This window comes from Maniola hyperantus, chromosome 26 (genome assembly GCF_902806685.2).
Source record: "Maniola hyperantus chromosome 26, iAphHyp1.2, whole genome shotgun sequence".
NCBI classification, from domain to species: Eukaryota; Metazoa; Arthropoda; class Insecta; order Lepidoptera; family Nymphalidae; genus Maniola; species Maniola hyperantus.
Window position 1 is genome coordinate 1,235,393 of NC_048561.1, and position 21,393 is coordinate 1,256,785.

Consider the following 21,393-nt stretch of genomic DNA (forward strand, 5'->3'; position numbering starts at 1 on the left):
AAATATTTGATTTAGGTACAAGATTATGCCATGTATAAAAAAGTATTTGCAGTCTTGTGCGTTGCTGGAACGAGCTGCAGGTCAAATCCAGGCTCTTTTATCATTTAGGTAGTCTTTTATCATACATATAAAGAGCACAATCCTATTTGTGAAAAGAGTTGGAAGTTCAAAGTATTTTTATTGCATAGAAAATCGGACCGTGTTTTCATATGTATTAGGTGCACAATCCTATTTGTGATGAAAGACTTGCAAGTTCGAAGCCCCGGCCCTTCTCATAACCCTTACTTTTGGCTTTGCCGTAGTCAGGTAAAAAATACGTTGATGGTCGAAGTCTTTTTATGGCATATGAAATCGATCCGTGTTGTCATACATATAAAATCCACAATCCTATTTGTGAGAAATACTTGCAAGTTCAAAGTTTTTTTACTGCATAGAAAATTGGACCGTGTTTTCATATGCTTAAGGTGCACAATCCTATTTGTGAAGAAAGACTTGCAAGTTCGAAGCCCCGGCCGTTCTCATAACGCTTACTTTTGGCTTTGCCGTAGTCAGGTAAAAAATACGTTGAAGGTCGAAATCTTTTTATGACATGAAATCGATCCGTGTCGTCATACATATAAAGTCCACATTCCTATTTGTGGAAAATACTTGCAAAAATACTTGCATAGAAATTCGGTCCGTGTTGTCATATGTATAAGGAGCACAATCCTATTTGTGAAGAAAGACTTGCAAGTAAATTCCACCCGCACCAGGGCGCCCTACTTCCAAGCAAAGCCCTGGTTTTAAAACCTGGTAGCGTAAATACGTCTCATCCCTACCGGATACCCTTTGTTTATTATCTCTAACGGGATATCTACTCGTGTGCTCTAACAGGAAAAAATGAAATTATTGACCTACAAAATACCTACGATTAACATTCAATATTCCTATAACTAAGCAAATTACAAAATTATTTATTAGAAGCCTTCTAAGGAAAACATTAATTTTGAAAATCTTAGAAATGCGGTGCTGTGTGCCCTTTTGCAAAACCACTGCGGTAGGCGTCTCCGAATCCAAGGACATAACATTTCACGAGTGAGTGTTTCATTGAAACCTTTGTTATATCAGTACGTATGTAAATATAACCTAGAAGCTCGGGGCGCGCTAAAGTGCAGGGTGCAATTTCCAGGTTCCCCAGAGAAGTGCATCTCCGCGCTGATTGGCTCAGAGCCCTCGGCAAACAAGACACTCCCGTGCCAGAGCGTGCTGTGGTGTGCTCGAAGCATTTTCTTAATGAGGACTTTTACCAAACAGAAAGTGGGTCAAGGCGGATTCGTACTGGTGCTGTCCCCTCATCAGTGCTGGTAACTCCTTCATAGTGCTTGTCGCTTTAATTTCAAGCTCCGATGCATGCTTGTATTGCTATTTAATATATTATAGCCCCTTTCAATGGCTAACCTTAGTAAATACATATGGTTCACATTTCAAGTTCATTATGGAAGGTGGAAATGATTATACTTACAACACTTTGCACAGGTCTGCATGATATGCCTGGACACTGGCAGCAAGCTGGTTCTGATGAGTAAATACAAGTTGGAAGAAGCATATAAACATTTAGTGGGACATCCTGTAAGTTGTACATTTATATGATGCACTAGCTTATGCTCGCGACTTCGTCCACGTGGACTACAAAATTTCAAAACCCTATTTCACCCCCTTAGGAGTTGAATTTTCAAAAATCCTTTCTTAGCGGATGCCTACGTCATAATAGCTATCTGCATGCCAAATTTCAGCCCGATCCGTCCAGTAGTTTGAGCTGTGCGTTGATAGATCAGTCAGTCAATCATTTCCTTTTATATATATAGATAAGTCAGTGTGCAGTGTCAGAGCGGTGTCAACTGCTGGAGCAGTAGACCAGTGTACTGTATATGAATTAGTTGTGTTTGTTGCAGTTGTGTGCTCAAGGAAAGCTCAGAGAAACGCTTTGTGTGCAATGTGCCCAGAGACTGATGAATTTTAGCACATTCAGAGACAAGAGCTTGAGAGCGCGCTCCCTGATAATGGAGCTGCTTGACAGACATGAAGTGGTGAGGAATGTTTGATGCACTTTATTGTTATATGTAACAGAACAGGTGCCACCTGTGTCATTTGAGCGTAGTGAGCATTGGTCTAGTCAGTCCGCGTGACATGTTTAGCAGACGCCGTAACAGACACGCTCGTTGCGAATGTAACGCTACGATGATATTTCAAGTCAGTCGCCACCTTTATGTGCTCCTAAAGGCATGAACTCGTTTCAGATAACAATACGACATGTCAAACTGATAAGTCGCGTCAAACACCAACTACAGTCTGACATTGTCTCGGCGGTGTCGGAGCCCGACCACTGCGATGTGCACATAGCACACTCCGACGCGGACGGACGGACAGAACTAGACGCGACTGCCGCGACTGATGAAGCAGTTGCAGAGCCAGCCGCGGACGAAACACAGCCTCCCACCGCGTACGTACCATATGTGACAAGCTCATGCAAAGTGTATTATTTGTAGTTTTCATATTAACTAGTAGTCCCGTTTCAAAATGGCTAACACCCAAGTAAGTTTTTTTGTTTCTGTCATAACAAGAGCCCTACACTAACTTGTCTCCATGGATAGACGGTGTTAGACCCTCGCCCACGACTCAGCTTTTTAATTTGCTGCTTTAAGCACGTGTTATATAAATATAACATTAGGTATATCCTTTCAGGCACATTATTCGCAAGCCGGAGTGGTCGGAAGACTGCCATCAAGCCTTGGGTAAGACAACTTTACACACGTGTTAGCTCCTATGTTGAGACAAATATCTTAGTTATATCTCCTATACTCGAAAAATAAAACTATCACTTATGGTGGAACCACCTTGTCTGTCTGTAACCTGTCTGTCTGTCGCGGATGTTTTGTCTTCTATGTACACATATAAAACAGCACTGTGACTGAGTGACTGACAGACAATGCACTGCCTAAACCGGTGGAGCTGGAGATTTATTTGGATGACATCCCTACCCTATCCTACCCTACCCTAGTGGTGTACTGAGAAAAGATTATAAGATATATCATCAGGATCTTTAAATAACATAAATAATATACGTAAATATTATAAATAGTATTCTTACTAAAAAGTATGAATTACAATTTAATAATTTAATTATTATTTTTACAATAATTAGTTACTTACCTTAAATTTGTAAAATGAATTTATTTTATTTTTCCTGATTTGACTGATTTAAATATTAGACTTTGACTTGACTAGACGCCCGCGCCATCTTGATTTAGGTTCATTAAAAATGCCGAGGGAACTCTGATGTGTCAGGGTTAAAGGTAGCCTATGTCCGTCTCCGGGATGCAAATTATCTAGCCAATGACACACAGACACACTTTCGTATTAGTAATATTAGTGTGGCAGTATGAGTTAAGTATGGACTGTTGTTGTTTCAGTCGCTCCTTCGGTACTCGCGACCAATGACGGAGACGAAGAACATCCGACTGATACAGGCGTCGAGTTGGATGTATTGTCTTTCGAAAATAATACCAACATATTTGAATATGCAAAGAAATCCCAAGACTCTGTACTAAAACCAAAGGAATCAAGTCATAATATCAATTTTCGAACAACGAGGCGAAAAGATTTTACAAAAAACAAACACAAAACCCAGGATATATCCGGAAACTATACTGAGCAGATACAGTATATTTGTGACGTTTGTCAAAAGATATTTCAACGGAAAAGTTCCTTAGTTACCCACATTAGGGCGCACACTTACGCAAACACTTTCTCATGTAAGTTATGTAAATATAAATGTACAGAAAAAAGTAAATTAGTGAAGCACATGAGGACTCACACCGGCGAAAAGCCTTTCGCCTGTAAGTTATGTAAATATAAATGTACAGAAAAAAGTAAATTAGTGAAGCACATGAGGACTCACACCGGCGAAAAGCCTTTCGCCTGTAAGTTATGTAAATACAAATGTAAAGTAAAAAGTCATTTAGTAAAGCACATGAGGACTCATACTGGCGAAAAGCCTTTTGAATGTAAATTGTGCAATTATAAATGCACAGAAAAAGGTAATTTAACAAAGCACATTAGGACTCATACTGGCGAAAAGCCTTTCGGTTGTAAGTTATGTAAATACAAATGTAAAGATAAAAGTGGTTTAGGGCAGCACATGAGAACTCACACTTGCGAAAAGCCCTACGTGTGTAATTTGTGTGGTTATAAATGTACATTAAAGGGTAGTTTAGTGAATCATATGAAGACTCACACTGGCGAAAAGCCTTTTGTGTGTAAGTGGTGTGATTATAAATTTTCACATAAAAGTGGTTTAGTGAGTCACATGAGGACTCACACTGGCGAAAAGCCTTTTGTGTGTAAATGGTGCAATTATAAATTTTCACAACAGAGTTCTTTAGTGAGTCACATGAGGACTCACACTGGCGAAAAACCTTTTGCGTGTAAGTTATGTGAATACGAATGTGTAACAAGCAGTATGTTATCGGACCACATGAGGACTCACACTTGTGAAAAGCCTTTTGTGTGTAAGTTGTGCAATTACAAATTTTCACAAAATGTTAATTTAGTGAGGCACATGAGGACTCATACTGGCGAAAAGCCTTTTGTGTGTAAGTTTTGCGATAATAAATTTGCAGCGAAAAGTAGTTTAGTGTGTCACATGAGATCTCACACTGGCGAAAAGCCTTTCGCTTGTAAGTTATGTGAATACAAAAGTACAACAAGCAGTCATTTAGTGCGGCACATGAGGATTCACACTGGCGGAAAGCCATACGCTTGTAAGTTATGTAAGTATAGAAGTAGAACAAAGAAGCGTCTAGTGCAGCACATGAGGACACACTGGCGAAAAGCCTTAAGTTATGTAAGTAGAAATGTACAATAAAACCGGCCAAGTGCGGGTCAGGGTTCCGTATTACAGTCGTATTTTTTCGACATTTTGCACGATAATTCAAAAACTATGGCGCATAAAAATAAATAAAAATCTGTTTTAGAATGTACAGGTGAAGACCTTTCATATGATACCCCACTTGATATAGTCACTCACTTCGAAACTTGAAAAAACTAATTATTAGTTCATGCCCACAATTTAATTTTTTTTGTGTGATCTAACCCTAAATTCACGGTTTTCAGATTTTCCCCCAAATGTCAGCTATAAGATCTACCTACCTGCCAAATTTCATGATTCTAGGTCAACGGGAAGTACCCTGTAGGTTTCTTGACAGACAGACAACAAAGTGATCCTATAAGGGTTCCGTTTTTCCTTTTGAGGTACGGAACCCTAAAAAGTAGTTTAGCGAGGCACATGAGGACTCACACTGGCGGAAAGACAGTGTGAGTTGTAAGATATGTCATTACAAAAGTACAGGAAGAAGTAGTTTAGTGAGGCCCATGATGACTCACACTGGTTAAGTACTGAGACCTTTGCTTGTATAAGCTATGCAGGGATAGCTGTCGTTAAGCTGCTAGTTCACTGTGAGGCATCCTTTACGTACACAATGTAAGGACGAACCGCGTTTCTGAGTTCAATAAGTGATATATTTTAATCTCAGAAAAAACCTTTAGAAGTAGCCCTAATGTGACTCTAACTGTTAAAACGAGATAGCTAAATGCATTTAAGCTCTTAATAGAACGTGACAAGATGATTGTTTTTGTCCTTATCACCGTGGCCTCTTTTTTTGTTTGTTTGTAAAAATGTATTTGTACGTGAGATCTTGACAAACAACGTGAAGTGAGGTTATGTTGACTCAAGTATTTTAAAGAAATAATTGATTTGTTTTGTTGTTTTTTGTTTTTAAGTTATTGTGCAATGGTGGGTTGCAGTATACTAGGCTACAATAGCCGAAGCGAACGTAAAATAGACGGAATAACATTTCACAAGTAAGTACCTCTGCTTGAGCGAGAGAGACTGAGGGAGCCACGCTAATTGCATATCTGTATATATCTGTGATTTTAAATAGAAGGAAAAGTTCAAGTGAGTATTGGAAGCGAAATTTCACTTTCAATTTATTGCATTTCCATAAACTACATATAAACATATGTACAAAGTAGGATTAAAGATACCCCAGTTTGGGTGTCGCAATTTGGTCCTTAGACCTTAGTGGGGAGACCCATATTATTATTTATTTTTATGTGTGTCATTTAGGAAATCATTTACGGCATAGTAGGTAGGTAGCCCTTTTCTAATAAAAAGTTTTTAATATTTTGTTAAATTTATATTCTTTGTTTATGTTACGAATTTTGTCTGGTAAATTATTATATATTATTGTAACTATTTTTTAATTTTAATTTTTTCATCTTTTTTTTTGAAATAATTTTTTTAATTCTTTTTGTTTATTTAATTATTTAATTAGGTTTTATTTCAAAATCACTTGAGAAGTCCCCGGCTTCGCCTCGGCCATCCATGATACTCGGCCAGTAATCGCTTTATTGTTGTAAGTTGTCTTATTAGTTGTGCTATTACTAAATAAATTAAAGTTTTAGTAGACATGGACTTATTAATTTTAAATGAAAATGTATATGTACCCTTTTTGCCCATACTGAACCATCGCACCATCATTCGAAAAAAGATAAGAAAGAAAATCATGGGAAAAATCAATCTTTTAGGTAAAGATTAAATTATGATGGTTCAGGTTCTGATGAAAGGATATCGCAATCGAGCCGCTAGCTGAAACAAAGAGTATGTATAGGTAGACCAGAAACTGATGAAAAACAAGGAAATGCAATTCCAAAGTTAGCAACACTGTACTGTGTGAATATCTCATGTACTACTCTGATGTGAATTATTAGTATTCAGTAATCAGTATTATTCACCAGAAAGTACTTTGTACAGTGTGACAAGGCTATCGTGGCGCGTGGCGAAAATCAGAACTAACGTTGCCGTCAAGTGTTCCCCAAAGAACTTGCATGTACTACTACGTAGTACACCTATGTCGATGGTGGTGTCCCCATTGTTCTTGTTTGAATATTCTAAGCCTTTGTTCACCAACAGCGCCCCCCTGTCAATGTCATTCAAGTGCCAAGATAGCCTTGTCGCACTGAACCAAAGAATTTCTAAGTACTAGGTACTTCACATACAGTCCGTTGACTATAACTTTTCCCATGACGTCATGTTGGCACCATTGCTTTGTTTGCTTTATTCTTTATTCCTTAGAGCTTAGGTGGCTAGGGTTTCTCTTCTCTTTGTAGTCGTTAAACGTTTCATTATACGCAGTTTTTTAAGTTAAAATAATCAAAATAAAGTGTTTTAAATTAATAATTTCGACTGTAATATAAACTCTTGTAAACATTTTATAAATCAATAAACTGATGGATTGCCTTCTTATGCCCTTCTTATTTTAAAATTATTAAATTTCTACATAATATGTTTAAAATAATAAATCTAGCTTGATAACATATAGCGTACAACAGACAACTTTCGAAATGTCATTTCTCAATTCCCGTGACATTGACGTAGGCATATTAATTGTTATCTTTGGTAATAATTGGTATCACTACCAAAGAATTTTTAAGTACCTACTACTTCGTAGTATCACTACAAAGTTTACAAAAATGTGAGATCAGCAAATTAAGGCATTTTCGATTACTTGAAAGTGAATAAATCTAGCGCCACATCATCTTGCTTTGGAATGAGTTTTAAGTGTAATACAAATCAAAGGAACCGAAAAATGTCTACTATTCCTTCTGTGGTGCAGGTAACTTACCAATTTTAGGTCCAGTTATTACTAGAAAAATAAGTTTTTATTAATTTTATTCAAAAATACAAGTCCTGATCGAATTTTGGCCATGGCGGCCAAATCTCAACTTGGCTTAGCGCAGACCGTGCAGTCTTGTCCCATAATTTCCTAAATATCATTCTCACATACATTAGTATGTAGAAACTGGAGAAAAAGAAAATAGTGAAAAGTAGTTAATGTAATTAACTAACTAACTACATGAATAATATTAATATGTATTACTAGCTCATGTTTGCGACCTCGACCGCGTGGACTACACAAATTTCAACCCCCTATTTCACCCCTTTAGGGGTTGAATTTTCAAAAATCCTTTCTTAGAGGATGCCTATGTCGTAATAGCTATCTGCATGCCAAATTTCAGCCCGATCTGTCCAGTAGTTTGAGCTGTGTGTTGTTAGATCAGTCAGTCAGTCAGTCAGTCACCTTTTCCTTTTATATATTTAGATTAATGTAATTAACTAACTAACTACACTATAAATAATAATAATATGTATTATTACATGATTTATGATTTAATATCTAATATTTAATGATTTAATATTTAATAGTGTAATTGGTTAGTTACACCCGTAATTAAATAGATCACTCAAGTTATGTATGTTAGTTGGAATTTAGTTAAGTGATTTTATTCTGCACAATGGCGCTGATTCTGTTGTCTTTCTCTAAACTAAATTTAGAGTATCTGCATCCTTTTTCTTTTTAATATTGTTAAAAAAGTATGAAACATGAATTTTACAAATGTAAAATTCATGTTCCATACTTTTTAAAGACTAAACTTTAGTGCACGCTACAAATTTAAACAATATGCTCACGACTGGCCGCCAAAGTCACGAGGTTTGACAGCTCTAAATTAAATTTGAAACTGTCAAACTGTTTCTTATTACATTAGTAAGAAGAGGATACAAGTACTCTAAAATGCGCTGGAACCATGTCTTATTAACATCGAAATGACGTCAGCTGAAATAAAAATATACCATCAGCTAGAAACTTCAGTCTAGTGCTGACATCATTAAAATGGCAGCCACGCGCATTAGAAATTTGCGGGAGTTTTATCTCTAAATACTTCTAAAATAATACCTATTGATGTGTGCAAAGAGTTTCTCTTTCAGGTGTGCATAATATGTCTAGATACAGAGAGCAAGTTACATGTAATGAGTAAATGCGAACTGGGAAAAGCATATGAAAACCTAACTGGACATTCTGTAAGTTGCCCAACATTCTAACACACTTTCAACAACTGTAGAGTTGCTTTGCAGTTGTCGGATGATGGCATTAACATTAACAGTCGCTTCAGTACTGAGTGAACATAATTATTATTATTTTTAACTAGATAATGCCGGCGACTTCGTCCGCGTGGATTTATGTTTTTGAAAATCCCGTGGGAACTCTTTGATTTTCCGGGATAAAAAGTAGCCTATGTCACTCTCCAGGTCTTTTTGCATTTATAACAATGCAAAAAATCACGTCAATCCGTTGCGACGTGATTGAAGGACAAACCAATAAACCAACAAACAAACACACTTTCGCATTTTTTTTTTAATAGATAGATATAGCGCGCAAACGAGCAGGCGGGTCACATGATGTTAAGTGATTATCGCCGCCCATGAACATTTGCAGCACCAGAGGAGCCGCCGATGCGTTGCCGGCCTTTTAGGAATTTGTTGGTCCGGCCCTTGAATAACCCCATGTTATAATCTAGTGGGAACGCCGCCCATGGGAGTTGGTTTATAATAAGGGTACTGATAAAAAAATATATATAGCACAATATGTAATTTTCAGATTGGTGCAGATGAGCAAGTAGCAAAATTTCTGTGTCCTGAATGCGTCCACAGATTGGTGAGCTTCTGTAAGTTTAGGTGCAAGAGCCTGAGAGCGCGCTCGCTCATGGAAGACTTGGTTCGAAAATATGAACATGTAAGTAATGTGCCCCGTAAATGGTCAAACATGTTTGTCAAATATTACGAGTTTGTCAAATTATTTGATCATTTGTGGTCGTGTGTGGGCCGCATAAGAAAGCTCAGAGTCACTCAGCGGGCGATGGAGAGAGCTATGTGCGGAGTTTCTCTACGTGATCAATGAGGAAATGAGGAGATCCGTAGGAGAACTAGAGTAACCGACATAGCTCAACGGGTTGTGAAGCTGAAGTGGCAATGGGCAGGGCACATCGTTTGTACAACAGATAGATGTTGGCGTCCCAAGGTGCTAGGATGGCGAACTCGCACCGGAAGACGCAGCTTTGGAAGACCCCCCACTAGGTGGACGGACGACATCAGACGAATCGTAGGGAGCCGCTGGATCCAGGTGGCGCAAGACCGTGGCGTGTGGAAGTCCCTACAAGAGACCTATGTCCAGCAGTGGACATCTATTGGTTGATGATGATGATGGTCGTGTTTGATGCGTTTGTCTAACAAACTACGTGTTTGGCAAAGATTGACCGCGTGTTTGTCAAACATGCTTGACGGTGTACGGCTGCGGTTGTCAACTGTAACTTGCGCACTGAGGGTTCCATGCTGCAGTCATATTTTTTTACATTTTGCACGATAAACTATTATGCATATAAATAAATATACATCTGTTTTAGAATGTACAGGTCAAGCCCTTTCATATTCCCTTGGTATAGTAATCTTACTTTAAAAGTTGAAAATACTAATTATTTGTTCATGGACACGTTTTCATTTTTTTGTGATGTAAAAAATTCACGGTTTTCAGATTTTTCCCCGAATGTCAGCTATAAGATCTACCTACATGCCAAATTTCATGATTCTAGGTCAACAGGAAAGGTTTCTTGACAGACAGACAGGGAGACAACAAAGTGTCAAAGATAATAACTAGTTTTAAGGTCTCAATACTAACAAAAATATGAATTGTATTTGGTGGAAATAAATGATTTTATTATTATTATTATTATTATTATTATAAGGGTTCTGTTTTTCCTTTTGAGGTACGGAACCCTAAAAATTATAAAATACACTATAATATTAATTCTCTTTCCAGGTTACAGTAGATCATATAAAATTAGTTGATCGTAACAAACACCAACTAAAGTCTGACATTGTGGGGGCGGTCTTAGAGCCCGGCCACTGCGATTTATATATAGACTGTTCTGACACGGACATACTGACAGAACTAGGCGCTAATGTTGAAGCAGTTGCAGTGAAACATGAGAGACGTGACTCTGTGTTGGTTGATGCAGACCACACTCGGCACGTGCCAATAACGAGTGAAGATAATGATGTAGACCTACAGACAGATTTACAAACAGTTTTTGGTAACGCCATAGTTAAAACCGAGCAAAACTTTTATGAAGATTATTTAGACATTAAATCGGAAATAGTAAATGAATATGATTATTGCATTGATTATAAAAATTTAGATGTACCAAATGATGGTTATTTATCTGATAGTACTTTAGTTCTGGATACAAAACCGATTCCCGAAGAGCTTTTGGATAAAACGCAGAGTTGTTTGGAGAGTACTCAAAATCTGGGTAAGCTGCTGTTTTACTTGATTATACAGGCTGTAACCAGAATGCTAACAAAAATTACGCGCTTTTGCATGTGTAATACATATGAAGTATTAGGTTATGGATTATAGGATTTGGTATAGGATTTAGGTTTTTCGAAATTCCGTGGGAGCCCTTTTTGATGTTCTGGGTCACAACCTATAATAGCCTATTTCTGTCCCCGGGATGTAAGCTAAATCTATACCGTCAAAAGCTACCAGACAGACAGACGCACTTTCGCATGAGTTAGCATTTAATATGGATAGATGGATTTAAATTTTTCTATTGCCAGATAATTTTCAATTGAAACTCTGAAGAAATTTGACGTTTTAACTGTTTTTCAGCCGCACTCAGATTCGCTTAATCGTCACTTAAGGCATTCCTTATCCATACTAATTCATGCCTTAAGTAACGATTAAGCGACTCTGAGTGCGGTCGTTTGTATTGTAAATGTATAATTTATTGGCAATTAAAATATAGTTTTCTTTACTAGGCATGACACCTGACACAAACGTAACACAAATGAATATTGGGCATGTAAAAGAACAAAACAATTATAAAACTGAAACAGATACAAAATTAGATAAAAAATCGATTAAAAGGAAAAAAAAGTTACAAGACCAACTAGAATTCGAGACAGCGAAGAACTTAACACTATGTGATGAGATCAGTGAATTAAATCTAATTAATACTGAAGAAGTTTCGAGACATGAAACTCGAATAAAAATGGACGAATCGAGTAACTTTTGGGGGACGAACGAGGAAGGAAATAATTTACTGGTGAAACGTGACACTAAAAAAGATTTAGTGAACTTGAAAAAAAATGCTGCTAGTCCTTATTCTTGTACTGTATGCGATTATAAATGTAGATTAAAAATCAGTATGGCCGTGCACATGAGGGGACACAAAGATAATAAGTATTTTACTTGTGAATTCTGCAATTACAAATGTAAACTGAGACACAGTTTGAATCTTCACATGCAAAAACACAGGAACATAAGAGTTAACTGTGACTTGTGCGACTCAAAGTTTAATAACAGTGATGATCTGTACAGTCATAAGAAAATACATGTTGAGGAAAACTCCTTTGCATGTGATCTATGTGAATATGAGACTGGCGATAGTGTTTCTTTTGAGCAGCACATGGGAACTCATACGGGTAAAAATGTGTTAACTCACATGGGTGATAAGAAATCTTATGCTTGTCAAATTTGTGATTATAAGTTTACGGGTAAAAGTCTTTTGAAAAAACACATGCGCCACACACACGAGAAAAAGTCTAATTGTGATAGGGATCTAAAAACTCAAAGCTCAGTTTTGAAAACCTCAAATGTAAGCGATAAACCTTATGGTTGCGAACTGTGCGATTCCAAATTCGTATCGAAAAGCAATTTAATGAGACACGTGAAAAAACACTATGTTGAGAAAGCATTCGTTTGTCACTCGTGTGAACAGAAGTTCGCATCAAAACACAGTTTGAATAGACACATCTTACTTCACACGACTGAGAAATCATACGATTGTCAACATTGCGATCATAAGTTTTCTTCTAAAAGTCATTTGAAAGAACATATGTGGGCCCACACGCACGAGAAAAACTCCTATACCGGTAGAGGTGTAGGAAAGTACGCTTGTGGGATATGCGACTCGGAATTTGTATTGAAGAATCATCTAACGAGACACATGAAAACGCACTTCAGTGACAAAACTTGTCAACTTTGTGATCTTAAGTTTTCTTGTAAACGTCGTTTGAAAGAACACATGTGGGTCCACACAAACCAAAAACCCTCCGATAAAACCGAAAAATCAGTTTTAGAAACCTCAAATATTAGCAAAAAGTATGCGTGCGAGTTATGTGACACCAAATTTGTATTAAAAAGTCGTTTAACTAGACACATGAGAACTCACTCCAGTGAAAAACCTTTTAAATGTCGCGTGTGCCAACAAAAGTTTTCACAAAAGCATAGTTTAAATAAGCATATGCTACTTCACACAGGTCATAGACCCTACTCGTGTGGCACATGTCCTTATAAATGTACTTCCAGGATTGATTTAGTGACTCACGAACGTATTCACACGGGTGAAAAACCTTACGCGTGTACGTTCTGTGACTTTAGATGTAACAGGTCGTATTCGTTGGTTACACACATTCGGGGTCACACGGGTGAAAAGCCGTTTTCGTGTAAGCTGTGTGCGTACAAATGTACACGCACCAGTCAGTTAGTTAGACATATGAGGACTCACACGGGGGAGAAGCCGTTTTCATGTGAGTTGTGCGACTATAAATGTACCCGGCACTGCAATCTGCAGATGCATATGAGGATTCACACGGGTGACATGTTGTCGTGCGACTACTGCCCCTATAAGACTGCCAATAAAGCTTCCCTGATTGTCCACATCAAAAGGCATATGCAACTCCGAGCAGAGATTGAGGTTAACGCAGACCGTCGATTTTAATCTTTTGTTTTGACCGATTTCCTTCCAGCACATTCCGTTCTTTCCGAAAAAAATGCTTATGCTCGCGACTTCGTACGCGTGGACTTTATAAATATTGAACCCCTATTTCACCCCCTTAGGGGGTCGAAATTTCAACAATCCTTTCGCAGCGGATGCCTGCGTTATAATACCTATCTTATGTCAGATTTCAGCCCGATCCGTCCAGTAGTTTGATCTGTGCGTTGATAGATCAGTCAGTCACCTTTTCATTTTATAGATTTAGATGTGGAAGCGATTTTTTTGTGAGGAGTATAGTTTTACATTATAGACTGTATTTTTGGAAATTATAGTTAGACTATAAATATAAAATGATTTAAATATTTTGCAATTAAAATTTTTAAATATTTAAATATTTTGCAAATACTTTGTCATTATAATTTTTTTTCAAATTTTCAACGAAGTTTTTAACATTTAAAATGTATTGTGTTGAGTATAGTTTTACTGTTTACTTACCATTTATGTATTTTAAATTTATATTAGGATGTAAATAAAATAATTAGTTCCTTTATAAGGTAATCAAGATTTTCTGTTAAAACTTGCTTTTATGTTGCAATTAATTTTAATCATTGTAAATATAAAAAAATATTTTTTTATATTTTTTACCGATTGTGCCTGGAAAATAAATATAAGTTTTAAGTTCCTTTTTTATAATGTAATTGATATTTTTTTGAAATTTTTAATCTACCGATAATAATTTACCGATTGTGCCTAAAACCTATTGTCAAATAAATCTATATTAATTTCCAAGTTCCTTTTTAGTGTATTAGAGTTTTTATTTTGTTAAAAATAGCTTTTAAGTTGAAATTAATTTTAATCATAGTTGACATTCATATTTTTTTATATTTTTTACCGATAAGGCTTGAGATATAAATATTGAATAAAAAATACTTTTTTAATTGATTCTTTTATTTCTCACTTTCTTAAAATCACATAAGTTGCCATAAGCACAGAATATATACCTAATAGTACTAACGTGGGGGGTAAGGGGGTGCACTAACATTTTAACACCCCAAATGTCAACCTCACCTGCACGCGAGGCCCCCTGCGAATCACCGAACGAGGATATGACGACCGAAGAATGGCGGGATAACCATTCCAAATGGCTTGGCTTTAAATAACACAGACCAGAGACGGGCGGCAGCGTCACTGGTGCGAAATGGCCTACAGCCCTGCGCTGACCAACCCGCCTACCCAGCGTGGTCAGTATGGGCATTACTTCTAATGAGCAGCGCCAACAGACAAAGGCCCCCAGTTCCCAGCAGCCCTGCTATTCCCGATTACGGTAAGGTGGTGGGGAGCGGGTGGATGAGGAAGGCTGAGGACTGTGTTTGGTGGCGTGCTCTTGGAAAGGCCTATGTCCAGCAGTGGACGCAAACAGGTTGATGGATTGGATTGGATTGGAGTACTAACGTACCATAAGTTAAAATAATATGCCTTTGAAAAAACCCCTAATAAAGTCAGATTGTATTCCGGTCGGTAAATTTTTCAGGATTGAACTGTTATCGCCTTCGGTACTGGAAGTTGCAGTTAAGAGTTCGGCGGCACGGCTCAGCCGATATAGAAGTACCTAGCCACGGCCGAAGCATCCCACCCCACTAGAGAAAAACCTGTTCAGTCATGGTGCTGTGAAGGGTTACAGACATTCAAACTTTTACATTTATAAATGAAGGAAGATCAAATTAAAACAAAACAATTTATTATGCAAAATATATATTTCGTACAAGTTATATTGAACAGTAAACTTAACATACCTAGAGAAGATGGTCAAATTGATATTTATTATAACAACTTTAATATAGATCCAACTGAATACTGTGATAGCCTAGTGGTTAGGACGTCCGCCTTCTAATCGGAGGTCGGAGGTTCGATCCCGGGCACGCACCTCTAACTTTTCGGATTTATGTGCGTTTTAAGTAATTAAATGTCACTTGCTTTAACGGTGAAGGAAAACATCGTGAGGAAACCTGCATGCCTGAGAGTTCTCCATAATGTTCTCAAAGGTGTGTGAAGTCTACCAATCCGCACATGACCAGCGTGGTAGACTATGGCCAAAACCCCTCTCAGAGAGGGAGACCCGTGCTCTGTAGTGAGCCGGTAATGGGTTGATCATGATGATGAACCGAATACTGAAAAGTGTTTTTACCCCATTACGGCGAAGCCAAAAGGAAGGGTTATGATTTTAGCAGTCTATGTATGTATGTAATGTATATTTGTATCATCTATGTGTGTTCCACCGTAGCGCCTAAACTCTGGGCCGATTTTGACGAATGAGGTGTCAATAGGCTACTTGACTCATATCTAATTTCGTCCAATAAATGATTATTTATTATAGTATTTTGCTTAAGACAACGAAATATATCAATAACAATTATTAAAAACGCAGGATGGATATATAAATCCAATTTAAAAAATACAGTTTTTATTTTTATTTGAAACTCAGAAAACGCTGTCAGCCATGATGTGACGTGTGTTAAATATGTAAACAAACAAATGTCATCCCTATTGACTAACGTAGTATCCATATATATAAAATTTCAAGTCCTGACTAACTTATATATCAACGCACAGCCTAAACATCTATACGGCTGGTTCTAGATACATGAAATTTGGTGGGTGTATTCTTTGTAGGTAAAGAGAAGGTATCCACTAGGAAAGGATTTTTTGAAATTCCACCCCTGAGTGGGTTAAATGGGGGTTTGACATTTATGAAGTCCACGCGGGCGAAGTCACGAGCATAAGCTAGTTTTTATATATTTCTAAAAACTCATAGTAAACGTAAAAAATTATCGTTTTCTCTTTATAAATTGAATAAGTTATTAAGTAAGACTTACAACAAAGTGATCTTTGCAAAAATAAATTTGGGTTGCAGTCGTTAGTGATATAGGATCCCTTTAAGCAAGTCTTCGCGTGTTACGTATATTTATTTCACTGGGCACTCTAATCCACAACTTTCCTGTGGTCTTTATCGATGCGTTTTTACATTCTCGGATGATACAATAACGATAATTACTATATTTTTCATGTAAACTAGTATAGAAGTCATTTTTATTAAACTTTGGTAGGTTATGCTGTTGTTTACAAATGCATGACGTCAGAGCACAGATAATCTATCGGCCAAACATGGCCGACAGTGTTTTCACGTGTCTATGAAAAATATATTTTTAAATTAAAGTTTTACGGTTTTTAGGGCGCAAAAAAATATAGTGTTAATTTTTTTGATCTAATAGGACAAATATTAACCATTTAAGACCTACTTAAAAAAAGTGTCAACTAGCCTATTGATTCGTTGTTATGGTCCTGCGGGGTGATTCGCTAACTCAGTGTCTACCTCTGAACGATAGCCACTGAGCTCATTTGACATTCTAATAAAACAAGAGAAGAAAAAACAGTCGATATACCTAGTTGACCTTAAAACTAAATCAGGGGGCACGGTAGTGTCTCCGCCAAGACGAGCCAAACTAAAGGACGGGGCACTACGTACCATTTCTCGAAACGTTTCGTCGTATTTTGAAGTCTATTTCGTCATAGCTTCGGTCTGGATGACGCTAGAAAGCTGAAATTTTCAGGATAAGGTGTTTGACATTTCTGTAATCGGTTGTTCATCTTATGTTTTATTTTATTTCGTTTTTATTCAGCCATTATTAAATCATAATATAGCATAAATCAGGTGTTTTTTTTTCTTAAAGTAGCTATGTAAATACTTACTTTTTATTAAATCCCAGACTAAAGAAAAATATAGACAGAACCTTCGAACAAACAGATTTAATAAATTTATAATTTTTTTATAAAAATAAAGGCCAACAAGATTCTTTAAAAAAAATAGTCTACTTTCAAGTCCTACGTGTAGACACCATAATAATATTTTTAGTGCAGATAAAACACCACTGTAGGAACTTGAATCTACACTGGATATCATATTAAATGCGGCTGGACTTGCTGGTCTATCTACATAAGTGCCGATATGTATCTCTATTCCATCGTATGCTTTTTTTTATCGCTCTCTGAAGCCAGCAAGTCAGCCAGCCAACCAACCGTATGCCTAGCATGAATTTGACAGCTACAGTGTGACGATCGCAATCACCTCTGAGGCTCTGACTAAATTATATTTCGTGCTAAAATAGCTTTTCTCTCGAAATTGCCTTCATTTATTATTAATGATAGTTCGTCTGTTTTCCTTTAGTCGGTGAATAAATTTCTAATTTCGACACTCAACAAATAACTTGAAATAAACTCGAAAAAATTTAACGATTGTAAAGTATTAAAGAATGGGTGGTTCAATAAATTGTACTTCGTTATAAAGTCTAGCACATATTACGTTGTTGCAATGAATGAGACAATCGCAATACTTCCTTCATTGAATTAATATTGATTTGATAACAGATCACAACAAACTTCCTTAATACATGTGGGAGTGTCGAAATCGGATTTTTTTGTTTAAATAAAAAACGTTTCTATCAAATAATCATGATTTTTTTATTTTAAGATCAAAAATCTCATTTTTTAAAAGATTATTCTTTAACAATATGTAATAAAAATAGTTATAATTATTATCTATTACTGCCTTAAAACTAAGTTCGTTTTATAAGTTTTTCATTTATTGTCAATTGTATAATACTTTTTACGTGATTATTTCGTAATAAACAAATGCAAAAAGGAATGTTTCAATTATTTACGGAATGTATTTTAAAGTGAAGTCTACAATATAGTTATCTAAAGGCCAAAATTAACAATAATAAGCCATCTAGACAGACTAATAATTGTTTTATCAAAATTATTTGTAAAAAAAACATACCTCCAGTATGTTTTTTTACAAAATAATAACGCTGCTAAATAACAAAGAGATAGATTATACATAAAAAGAAATGGTATTTAAATTGTATTTCGAAATAAATGTCTTACGATCCAAAAAGAGCGAGCGCGCGAACGCGTTAGAAAAAATAAACTTACAAAAATATTATTATGCCAGAACTTTTTGTGACTTAATTTAATTGCCAAAACTTAGTTTTAATAATAAAAAAATCATAAATAACCTTTCATTGACCAAAAGAAAAAGATGGACGGATAATCTTCGAATCTACCATAGTGCATACCGTGGAATTCTATCTAATTAAAGGGCCGATTATGGATTTTTCGGGTATCGGCAAAATTGACATCAATAAAATTATACATGTCCAAAGTTACCCTTATTGACTGTAACCACTCCACTCTTTTTCCTTTAGTCTATGTGCATATCTTATCAAAGAAATTCAAACCACGATTCAAGGCACTTTGCTTATACACTAAAAAAAAATGACCATACATTTTGGTCTAAAAATATCTACATTTAATTTTTATTTAAATATAAAGATATGAAGGCACGAATGGACAAGAATTGTAATTTTAAAAACAAAAAATAAAAAAATACTTAAATTATACATTCATAAGTAATTTTATAACCTGGCAACATTGACGTTATGCGGCCAAATAAGAAATACGTAAATAAAATCACAATACCTCTACCACTTTTGTAAGTTACGCCGAAGCAGAAATCTTTTTTTTTTTTTGTGGTAGTAGTGTACATGATTTTTTGACAGCTACATGTGTCAAGTTACATGTGACTCTGGGGTCTCTTTTTCCTGCTGAACAGACCTCCGAAGACCCCTTTCTTGTCTTTCTTCTCTTTCGTGCCTCCTCCCACGGACAGTTCCGACTCTCCAGATGACCTGTAAAATGTAAAGCCTTTAGAATTTGTAAAGTTACAAGTATTTTTATTTTTATTTTTTACGGCCTCCTTTTATATCAGTCCTCTAAGGTCTACAAGTATTTTTTAATGGACAAAACCACAGAACAAATACCTGTAGAAGTAGCCCTATTATGACTTTTTTTTGTTTGCCAAAATGTATTTGTACGTGAGGTTTTGGCAAACAACGTGAAGTGAGGTTATGTTGACTCAAGTATTGTAAATAAATAATTGATTTGTTTTGTTGTTTTTGAAGTTATTGTGAAATGGTGGGTTGCAGTATACTAGGCTACAATAGCCGAAGCGAACGTAAAATATACGGAATAACGTTTCACAAGTAAGTACCACTGCTTGAGCGAGAGGGACTGAGGGGGCCACGCTAGTTGCATATCTGGACATATCTGTGTTCCAGGTCCATGGGAGGGATCACGTGACTACAATGGAACAAATGTTTTATTTAAAGAATCTAACCTTGACGTAGGCCTCTGGTCCAGCGCGGGGGAGCCCCCGCTGCCGGCCACGGACGCGGGCCGAGCGCTACCGCCGCTGGCGACACCGCCGTATGCTGTCGAACATATTGTTATTCATTATTGGACATTTCTAAACGGACAGACTATACAAGGGGCCCTACTACCACCCGCTTAAAATAGTAACTACGCTTAACTGAGTAGGTTCCTGCGGTAGTGGAGCGGTGGGGGGGGGGGGGGGGGGGGGGGCGTCAACTTTTGACAGCTGTCACCCTCCCGCACCTCACCGCACCGCGCAAATATTACACATAAAAGCTAAGAAAATAGAATAAAACCTTTTTAAATATTAAGCTACTACCAGATACAGTGCGACAAGGTTATCTTGGCGCGTGGCGAATATCGGAACTAACGTTGCCGTCAAGTGTCCCCTTTGTTTGAATATTCAAGGTAGCCTTGTCGCACTGTAACTATGATATTACCAAAGAGATATAATATTCCTAGAACAGCAAACGCCATGTATTTGGCGTGAAAAAGAATCCCATCTAAGTAATAACTGAGGAGCCGACGAACAAAACGGTGCAATTCAAATTCGAAAAAAAATACACTTCTAATCAAAATACTTTCTCTTTCATCCGGTTTTTCCAAAATCAATCAATTCAGTTTTTGGGCGACGAATACTAATCTGTTCTCGTTTCAAGCAAAAAAACCCTAAAACTATGCTAAAATTGAGCCAAAAGTTCGTGATTTCGATACTAAATACAAACTTGAACTGATGTCCAAGCAAAGCGGCTCAAAAACGGAGTCACAATTTTCGTGATTTCAAACAAAACGATACAATTACAGTAGAATTTCAACAGCTTTCATTGAGTATTGTGCTCCTCACGTAAAAATTTATTTCGTGTAATTACACCGTTTTACTCCTCAATTAGGTACAAAGGCGTAACTTGCTAGGTACATCACGATTTGCATCGTAGTATGTTAAATATAAATATCATAGATTGCCCGAGTAAAATACATATCCAATGTACACCAGCCAAGTTTGAAGTTAAAGTCATATTGCAAGACATTGCACGCTCTAGTAAAATAACATCTCTCAGCGAACTACAAAATAAAAAATATACATATATAGGCAATGCTACACACACAAAAACACAAGAAATAATCCAAAAAAACCTTAAACCAAGAATAAAACCGTAAAAATAAATATACAATGTGGCTAATTCCGTTGTACACAATCTCAAAACTAAACTAAAATGGCACGTCTAAATCTATTGCTCTCCCTTGCGGAAAAGGATAGCACTAGATTCAGACCTGTTAATTTCGTTTAGTTTAGAGATTGTGTACAAGAGAATCGGCCCCAATGGTACTGATTCTGAGCCCACCTAAATTTTAGAGTACTCGCATCCTTCTTACTAATGCATTATGAAAAGGACAGACACAGTTTGACAGTTTTAA

At 36.7% G+C, this 21,393-nt stretch overlaps 3 protein-coding genes across 13 annotated transcripts in view; 2 read left to right on the forward strand and 1 right to left on the reverse strand.

Moving 5' to 3' along the window:
- The first annotated feature begins 447 nt into the window (after positions 1-447).
- LOC117994392 (zinc finger protein 345-like) lies at positions 448-6,505 on the forward strand. The gene is made up of 7 exons (XM_069507502.1): positions 448-1,074; positions 1,169-1,343; positions 1,516-1,608; positions 1,932-2,066; positions 2,277-2,479; positions 2,722-2,771; positions 3,450-6,505. Exons 1-7 carry the CDS (start codon positions 1,001-1,003, stop codon positions 4,901-4,903), a joined length of 2,184 nt encoding a protein of 727 aa, XP_069363603.1. The 5' UTR covers positions 448-1,000; the 3' UTR covers positions 4,904-6,505.
- A 1,001-nt stretch (positions 6,506-7,506) lies between these two features.
- LOC117994065 (zinc finger protein 271-like) lies at positions 7,507-14,099 on the forward strand. Its single transcript, XM_069507448.1, has 5 exons — positions 7,507-7,712; positions 8,864-8,956; positions 9,534-9,668; positions 10,749-11,241; positions 11,750-14,099. Exons 1-5 carry the CDS (start codon positions 7,647-7,649, stop codon positions 13,711-13,713), a joined length of 2,751 nt encoding a protein of 916 aa, XP_069363549.1. The 5' UTR covers positions 7,507-7,646; the 3' UTR covers positions 13,714-14,099.
- Positions 14,100-19,334: 5,235 nt separating this feature from the next.
- kst (spectrin beta chain, non-erythrocytic 5 kst) overlaps positions 19,335-21,393 on the reverse strand; it is a 157,598-nt gene continuing 155,539 nt past the window's right edge. For all 11 annotated transcript variants that reach the window (XM_069507425.1, XM_069507428.1, XM_069507423.1 and 8 more), the window contains 2 exons: positions 19,943-20,036; positions 19,335-19,454 (listed from right to left, as the gene is read on the reverse strand). In XM_069507425.1, the coding sequence (XP_069363526.1) occupies positions 19,340-19,454; positions 19,943-20,036 (209 nt within the window). In that variant the 3' untranslated portion in view covers positions 19,335-19,339. The remainder of the gene's footprint in view (positions 19,455-19,942; positions 20,037-21,393) is intronic.

What these genes read in the sequence shown, in the direction of transcription:
- LOC117994392 (XM_069507502.1), top strand. Translation starts at nt 1,001, where the DNA reads ATGCGGTGCTGTGTGCCCTTTTGCAAAACCACTGCGGTAGGCGTCTCC. An exon ending in CTGTCCCCTCATCAGTGCTG is followed by an intron (nt 1,344 to 1,515) that starts GTAACTCCTTCA and finishes CACTTTGCACAG; the next exon opens with GTCTGCATGATATGCCTGGA. An exon ending in TGCTTGACAGACATGAAGTG is followed by an intron (nt 2,067 to 2,276) that starts GTGAGGAATGTT and finishes AACTCGTTTCAG; the next exon opens with ATAACAATACGACATGTCAA.
- LOC117994065 (XM_069507448.1), top strand. Translation starts at nt 7,647, where the DNA reads ATGAGTTTTAAGTGTAATACAAATCAAAGGAACCGAAAAATGTCTACT. An exon ending in AAAACCTAACTGGACATTCT is followed by an intron (nt 8,957 to 9,533) that starts GTAAGTTGCCCA and finishes TGTAATTTTCAG; the next exon opens with ATTGGTGCAGATGAGCAAGT. An exon ending in TGGTTCGAAAATATGAACAT is followed by an intron (nt 9,669 to 10,748) that starts GTAAGTAATGTG and finishes TTCTCTTTCCAG; the next exon opens with GTTACAGTAGATCATATAAA.